Here is an 8,842-nt window from a genome sequence, read left to right on the forward strand (position 1 = left end):
TCAATCAAACCCACCCACCCCCTTCCTGAAACATGTCATCTGGAGTGATCTATCTGTCACCCAGAAATTTTCCCTTTCGTCCAATACACTATGCAACCAAGTTCTGTGACTTCCCTGCACCTCTAAATTCCAAGTATCATAGCCAGTGCCAGGAGTAAAACCTGAAAGATGAGAGCAGCAAAGGCCCCCTCTGCCAGTGCTAGGTTTCTTCTCAAGAATAATTATAACAGTAATCATAAAAAAAAGCCCTGTTCTCTGTAATCAGGGAAAAGGAAAGGCATTTGCCAGGATGACCCTGCTCCCTTCCTACATCCCACCCCTGCATTCCTACCCGGATGGAGTCCCTTCCACCCAGTAACCCTGCAGCACTGCTCCTGGCGAGGGCATCTGGCAAACATCCTCCAGCCAAGTGCAGCCCTGGCAAGGCGAGGACACCTTGGCACCAAAGACAGGAAGGGGCCGCTGGAGGACACAGCGGCATCTCCGGGATTTCTGATCTCCCGTTTGTTCCCCATTACCACCCTGCCTCCCCCTGTCCTTCCACACCTGGGGGCTGAATGGAGGGTGGTGGCCTTGGGACATCTGCGGGGCAAGGGGGGACAAGGGGAGTCTTACAGTCAGTGATTCCATCTGTCTGTCCAAGACTTGCTGTCTGGAACCCTTCCACTGCCCAGTCCCTTACCTCAAAGGTACAAATCAGTGTTCCTGATGTTCTTCTCTGATTCCGGTCACCAGCAGGCGGCTGCCAGCCATGAACTGCACATTCAGCACAGTGCTCATCTGGCTGGTGTAGACGCCCAGGAGCTCACTGGACGAGCCATCGGCGGGCGTGCTGTTGTGCTTGCTCTTGATGTCCCAGATACGCACAGAGTTATCCATGGATGCTGATGCGATCAGGCTGCTGTCCAGGCTGAAGGTGACGCTGGTGATGTCATCCGTGTGGCCGTGTAGGTCTTTGTAGAGGGTCCCAGATGCCAGGTCCCACAGCTTCAGCAGCTGGTCCTCACCCGCCGACACCAGGTACTGACCATTGGGGGAAAAGGCCAGACAGCGCACGGGGCCGCAGTGGCCCATGAAGAGTCTCAGAGAGTTCCCCTGCTGGGCACTCCAAAGCCGCACCGTCTTGTCTGTCGAGCCCGTGGCTAAATAGTTTGAATTGGGGTGGAACTTGACACAGTCCACATCCGCCAGGTGCCCAGCGTAGATTCGCAGTGGGTATGTCCGATCAAACGACCACAGCCGCGCCGTGCGGTCGTAGGACGCGCTTGCAAAGAACAGGTTGTGCGGGCTGATGTCCAGGTCCCACACAGGGTAGGCATGGCCCTGGTACAGCACGGTGTTAGTGAAGCTCTCCAGGTCCCAGTACCTGATGGACGTGTCTTCAGAGCAGGAGAGCAGTGCCGAGCTGTCCGGGAGGAACCTGGTGCTGTACACTGGCCCGCAGTGTCCCAGGAGAACCTTCTTCTCCGTGGCTGTCCTGTCCTCCTCATCGACCTCGATGGTATCATTAGGCAAGTGGATGTTGGGCACGTCTATTTGATGGGGCTTGGATTTAAACTTGGAAGTCAGACTCCACAGTTTTATACAGGAGTTGTTAAAGCCCGTGGCGAGCAGCTTGTTGTCCGGGGAGGCCTCCGCCGTGCTCAGCAGCTGCTCAGTGTTGTAGAAGGCGTAGGAGTAGATGGTGATGAGGGAGGGGGGGCCATCCTGGACGCACTTGATGGTCTCCTGAAGGATGTCCAGATCCTCCTCTTTCTGCAGGATGTACATGGGCAGGTCGGTGGGCTCCTGGCCGCTGCCCTGGCCTCTGGAGGAGCCGCCCTTGCCGCTGGAGGAGCCGCCTTCGCTGCTGGAGCAGCTGCCCTCGCCGCTGGAGCAGCCACCGCTGGCATAGAGCTGGTAGTCTATCCTCTCGGCGGGCTGCACGTCCAGGTGGATGTGCCAGGCGAGGACTCTGTACAGCGCAGTGTTGTTGTCACTCTGGAGGTAGCAGAGAAGGTAGTTGTAGCAGTCTTCTGGCAGACGAACCACGTACTTGCTGTCCAGGAAGGCCCGCAGCCGGAAGTTAGACAGGATGTCTTGGATGGTCTGGGTGGTCTGGAGCTGCTCTATGACGTCCTTCTGGCTGGCGTTCTGGAGAAACATTCCATGGAAGTGGCTGTAAAAGCTTTCCGCTGTGCTCTTTGGACTGTTCTGGACCAGGTCGAGATGGAGGTAGACAAAGAGAGGGTAGAGGAGAGGCATCAGTTCATGGCTATGCTGGGAGTCAGAGTCCATGAGAAAATCCCGCAGCCGTCCAAACTGTACTTCATATTGCTGGGGGTCTGCCCGGCAAGGGGCTGCAGACACTGTGTTGGCACAACCAGATTCTGACTGGACTGCGAGGCTGGTAGCCATATCCTGGGCGCTCTGTGACAGTCGCAGGCCTTCCTTCGGTGGGCCATCCGCGCCCCTGTACTGCCGGCGTTTGAGGTAGGAGGACACGGCCGTCTGCATCTCCTCGGTGTGAAACTCCTCCATGACTGAAGATCCCAGGCGGCTTCCGCTTCCTGTGCCCGCGGCTGCCGCCGGGGTCGCCCCACAACCACTTCCGTCTCTCCCGGAAGGCTCGGCCACCCCTCCCCCCACCACCCCACGCTGCCCCTCCCACTCCCTCACCCCACGCAGTCCCTCCCTACGCATCCCTCTCCTCCCCCACCCCCTTCCCCCCCACCCCCATTCCCCGGTGGTGGCTCTGGGCAGCCACCCCCTGACTGACTAATGCGCAGAGCCGTCGCGGGCTGGGCTGGGCCACTGGGGCCCAAAAGTCTGTTGTTGTTTTTATATATAATTTATGTATTTATTTCAATTGGAGGATAATTACTTTACAATATTGTGATGGTTTTTGCCATACCTTGACATGAATCAGTGACAGGCACACATGTGTCCCACCATCTTGAACCGCACCCCCAGCCCCACCTCCCTTCCCACCCTATTCCTCCGGGTTGTCCCAGAGCATCAGTTTTGAGTGCCCTGCTTCATGCACCGAACTTGCACTGGTCATCTGTTTTACATATGGTAATATAGATGTTTCAGTGCTATTCTCTCAAATCATCCCACCCTCACCTTCTCCAACAGAGTCCAAAAATCTGTTCTTTAAGTCTCTCTTTTGCTGCCCTGCATATAGGATCGTCATAACCATCTTTCTAAATTCCATATATATATGTTAATATACAGTATTTGTGTTTCTCCTGACTTACTTCACTCTGTACAATAGGCTCCAGTTTGATCCACCTCATTAGAATTGATTCAAATGTGTTCATTTTTTTTAATGTGTTCATTTTTATAGCTGAGTAATACTCCATTGTGTACATGTACCGTGATTTCCTTATCCATTCCTCTGCTGAAGGACATCTAGGGTGCTTCCATGTCCTAGCTATTATAAATGTTCATTGCAAAAGTCGGTTCTTTATGTCTGTGTCTCCTTTGCTGCCCTGTGCTGCTTAACTTCTTAAGTTCTAAATCTCATGGGGCTTTCTCTCGTGGCCAACCCCAGCCTACTAAGATCATGGCATCTGGTCCCATCACTTCATGGGAAATAGATGGGGAAACAGTTGAAACAGTGTCAGACTTCATCTTTAGGGGCTCCAAAACCACTGCAGATGGTGATTGCAGCCATGAAATTAAAAGACGTTTACTCCTCGGAAGGAAAGTTATGATCAACCTAGATAGCATATTGAAAAGCAGAGACATTACTTTGCCAACAAAGGTCCGTCTAGTCAAGGCTATGGTTTTTCCAATAGTCGTGTATGGATGTGAGAGTTGGACTATGAAGAAAGCTGAGCGCTGAAGAATTGACGCTTTTGAACTGTGGTGTTGGAGAAGACTCTTGAGAGTCCCTTGGACTGCAAGGAGATCCAACCAGTCCATTCTAAAGGAGATCAGTCCTGGGTGTTCTTTGGAAGGAATGATGCTAAAGCTGAAACTCCAGTACTTTGGGCACCTCATGCGAAGAGTTGACTCATTGGAAAAAGACTCTGATGCTGGGAGGGATTGGGGGCAGGAGGACAAGGGGACGAAAGAGGATGAGATGGCTGGATGGCATCACTGACTCCATGGACGTGAGTCTGAGTGAACTCCGGGAGTTGGTGATGGACAGGGAGGCCTGGCGTGCTGCAATTCATGGGGTCGCAAAGAGTCGGACACAACTGAGCGACTGAACTGAACTGAACTGAAAAATCTGTTTGAAAGACTAAGTAAGCTGGAGATTGGCAGGTTAACAAATCAAAAGAAAATGACATAATACTTTTTTAATAGAGAAGGCATTTGATAAATGAAACATATATTCACAATTTTAAATGAACTATTAATAAAATAGGAATTGATTAATTTACTTTCTTACCATGATGGAATTTAACGAAAAAGTCACTATTACGATTTATGGGAAAATGGTAGAAGTTTTTCCCATTAAAATCAGGACAAAGGATAGTTTTTATTACCGTTGTTGTTATTATTTTAAAATTTTTAGCCAAAACAATTAGACTAGAGAAATCAAAAGGCATAAAAATTGAGAAAGATGAGGTAAAGTTATTATTTCTCATGGATAAAATTATATGTATAATTTTATATATTTATTGTATATATAATAATATAAATTATTGCTAGAAAACCCAACAGCATGAACTAAAAAACTGTTACAAATGATCTGGAATTTTAGTACATTTCTGGTGGTAAAATCAAATATAGACAGCAGTAGTTTTCATATAAATAAACAACAACCAATTACAAGACCAACTGAAGACCCTACCTGGGCAGTTGTAATGTGAATTATATATTCTGCAAAGGTGAAGATATCTCTTATCTTACCATTTATAGAAAAGGTTTGCTGACTCCTATTCTAGATCACAAGAAAGAACTAGAAAGCAGAATACCTGATAAAATACTAAACAGTCTTTGCCCTCATGGAGCATATATACCAATGGATTTTAGAAAATGAGAGCTACCTATTAGACAAAAAAAAATCTAAAATCCTAGGGGACTTTCCTGGTGGTCCAGTGGTTAAGATTCCAGGCTTTCACTGCAGGGAGTGTGGGTTCAATCCTTGGTGGGGGAACTAAGATCCTACGTGCTATACATAGCTACCAGGAAAATACATATATATATATATATATATATATATATATGTATATATTTTAAAAATCTAAAATCCTAAATACCTTTACCAAGTCTATGAAACCTAAAACAAAATTACTTTATTAAAGGTATTCTAAGTACTTACTGCTTTGCAGAGAAAGAGTAGCTGATCAATTTTCTAGTTCCTTTCAGTCCTTAAGGAAATGCTACCTCTCCATGATTAATCTCTGTGTGAAATAACTAAATTACTTCCTATTAATCGGTGATTTCCATTAATCTATTTATCTTATGCTAATCTCTTATGTTGATTTCAGTAATACATCCTGAATTTCAAGTTTGTCACCTATTAACTTTAAAAAATGTAATTCTAGCTTATGTCTCTGGTGTCCTTTCCTCCATGAAACAAAATCAAGGCACTTAAAATGTGCATGATGAAAAAAAATGTATGATGTTTATATTAATATAATTTAAATAATTCCTCCATTTTGATCTCAACAAATTGGATTTAATCTGTGAGCAATGTTACTCAGTCTTAGTACCATTGGCATGCCGGACCAAATCTTTTTCTCTTGTGGGGCCTGTCCTGTGCATTATAGGATATTTAGCAGCATCCCTAGCCTCGACCCACTAGATACTGGTAGTGCCATCCAGTGAAGACATACAGAAATCTCTGCAGAAATTGTCAGACATCCTCTGGACAACAAAATCCCAATGAAATTCAGCCTCTCATGTTTTCTTATTACTTTGTTATCTTTATGGTTTTTTCAAAGACCCAATCATAGCCTTTGGTAGTAAGTACTACCAGGAAAATAATTTGACTTCTTAAGTATAGTTTGAAAGACTGCCCAGAAAAAAAACTTTTTCACTAGTATTTTCAAACTACATCATTTTGTAGAAGTAATCAAAGACAAGATTATAGCTTTGACTGACAAATACAAGCTAAGTAAGTTGTTTTATTAATACTGATGTTGTCAACCTAAAGAAAATTCTTTGTTTGAGAGCATCATCCTAAAGCTATTTTCTGTTAAAGTAACTGTAGTAGAAAATTATTTCCAGAGTTGGTGGCATAAGGACCTCTGAAAAATCACTCCTGCATAAAAGGCTTGAACAACACTGTAACCAACTAGATCTATCATACATCTATAGAACATTCTACCCAACGAGAGCAAAATACACATTCATGTCAAGTGCACATGGAACATTTAAGATAGGCCATACACTGGACTGCAAAAACACATTTCCACACATGTAAAAGAATTGGAAGTCATACAAAGTGTATTAATCAACCACAATGAAAAAAAATTAGAAATAAATAACAGAAGAAGATTTAGGAGATTCACAAATATGTGGAAATTAAACACATTATTAGTGTTTAATTAGTATTATTTAGTGTACTCCTCGGAGAAGGCAATGGCACCCCACTCCAGTACTCTTGCCTGGAAAATCCCATGGATGGAGGAGCCTGGTAGGGTGTAGTCCATGGGGTCGCTAAGAGTCGGACACGACTGAGCGACTTCACTTTCACTTTTCACTTTCATTCATTGGAGAAGGAAATGTCAACCCATACCAGTGTTCTTGCCTGGAGAATCCCAGGGACGGGGGAGCCTGGTGGGCTTCCGTCTATGGGGTCGCACAGAGTCGGACACAACTGAAGTGACTTAGCAGCAGCAGCAGCAGTGTACTCCTAAATAACCAATAGTCAAATAAAAAAATCATAATGGAAATTAGAAAATAAATGAAAATACAACATATCAAAATGTATGAGATATAGCTAAAGTAGTACTCAAGAGGAAAGGAAAGAAGATCTCAATGACCTAATATTTAATCTTAGGAAATTAGCAAAGGAATAGCAAACTAAACCCAAAGCAAGCAGAAGGAAGGAAATGATGAAGATTAGAGCAGGAATAAATGAAACAAAATAGAAAAACAGTAAAGAAAATTGAAACCAAATGTAGATTATTGGCAAAGATCAACAAAAACTGACAAACTTTTAGCTATACTGACTGAGAAAAGAACACTCAACTAAAATCAGGAATGAAAGAGGAAACTTTATTACCAACTTTGCAGGAGTAAAAAGGATCATAAGGGAATTCTTTGAGATATTATAAGGCTTCCTGGTGACTCAGATAGTAACGAATCTGCCTGCAGGTTCAGTCCCTGGGTGGGGAAGATACCCTGGAGAAGGGAATGGCTACCCACTCCAGTATTCTTGAGGCTTCCCTGGTGGCTCAGATGGTAAAGAATCTGCCTGCAATACAGGGAGACCCAGCTTTGGTCCCCTGGAGAAGGAAATGGCTACCCACTCCAGTATTCTTGCCTGGAGAATTTCATGGATGGGGGTACCTGGAGGGCTACAGTCCATGGGGTCGCAAAGAGTTAGACGCAACTAAATGACTAACACTTTCACATGAGATATTATATGCTAACATATTAGGTGGTCTAGATAAAATGGACAAATTCTAGAAAGATACAAATTACCAAAACTGACTCCAGAAGCAAGGGAAATTTTTAGTAGACTTCTAACAGCTGAAGAGATTGAAATAATAGTCATAAACTTTTTAGAAAGAAAACCTCAAGCTCAAATGTTTTCACTGGTGAATACTACCAAACATTTAAAGAAAAATTCAAGCCAATCCTTCACCAATTTTTTAACAAAATAGAAGAGGGAATACTTCACAACTCATTCTATGAGGCTTTGATACCAGTATTGGACAAATAGTATCAGAATAAAAGAAAACTGCAGGCCAATATCCCAAATGTAATAGATGTAAAAATCTCCACAAAATACTAGCAAACTAAATCCAGCAACATATTAAAAGGATTATATACCATGACCAAGTGTGATCTATAGCAGGGGTAAAAGCTTGGTTTAACATGTGAAAATCAATTTAATAGATTATATCGATAGAATGAAGGACAGTAACTACATGATCATCTCAAAAGATGCTGATGAAGCATTTGACAAAATCCAACACTTTCATAATAGAAATGCTCAGAAAACTAGCAGAAGATAGTTTCCTCAAGCTATTGAAGGGCATTTACAAAAACATTCAAGTTATATCATACTTAATAGTGAAAGACTGAACAATTTCTCCTTAAGATCAAGAACAATGCAAGGATTTGCTGCCCCAACTTCCAGTCAACCTTGTGCTGGAGGTCTCAGCCAGGGCAGTTAGGCAAGGAAAATGAATAAAAGGCATCAAGATTAGAAAGAAGTAAAACTATCTCTATTAGTAGATGACATGATTTTGTATATTGAAAATCCTAAGGAATCCACAAAAAAACTGTTAGAACTAAAAAATAAGTTCAGCATGGTTGCTGAATAGAAGATCAATATACAAATATCAGTTGTATTTTTATATAACTAGCAATGAACGATCCAAAAATGAAATTAAAAAAGCAATTTCATTTACAATACTGTCAAAAAAATACTTAAGAATAAATTTGACAAAAGAAATACAAGACCTGCTGCACACTAAAAACTACAAAGCATCATTGAATAATTTAAAGAAGACCTAAATAAAAGGAAATAATCATGTTCACGAATTAGAAGATTTAATATTGTTAAGATGACAACACTCCCCAAATTGATCTACAGATTCACCACATTCCCTATCAAAATTCCGGCTGCCTCTTTTGAAGAAATTGATCAGGTGATTCTAAAATTCATATGGAAGTAGAAGGGACCCAGATCACAAGAACCCTGTGATAACCTCTACCTAGAGATTCC

At 43.3% G+C, this 8,842-nt stretch overlaps 1 protein-coding gene across 1 annotated transcript; it reads right to left on the minus strand.

Moving 5' to 3' along the window:
- Nucleotides 1-688: 688 nt before the first annotated feature.
- Nucleotides 689-2,544, minus strand: LOC129639185 (TAF5-like RNA polymerase II p300/CBP-associated factor-associated factor 65 kDa subunit 5L). The gene has a single exon (XM_055564188.1). The coding sequence runs from the start codon at nt 2,518-2,520 to the stop codon at nt 697-699; it is 1,824 nt and encodes a 607-aa protein (XP_055420163.1). The 5' UTR covers nt 2,521-2,544; the 3' UTR covers nt 689-696.
- Between the last annotated feature and the right edge of the window lie 6,298 nt (nt 2,545-8,842).

This window comes from Bubalus kerabau, chromosome X (genome assembly GCF_029407905.1).
Source record: "Bubalus kerabau isolate K-KA32 ecotype Philippines breed swamp buffalo chromosome X, PCC_UOA_SB_1v2, whole genome shotgun sequence".
Classification (NCBI taxonomy): Eukaryota; Metazoa; Chordata; class Mammalia; order Artiodactyla; family Bovidae; genus Bubalus; species Bubalus kerabau.

Bases quoted from the DNA above. Each gene is read 5' to 3' on its own strand.
- LOC129639185 (XM_055564188.1), bottom strand. From the start codon at position 2,520: ATGGAGGAGTTTCACACCGAGGAGATGCAGACGGCCGTGTCCTCCTAC.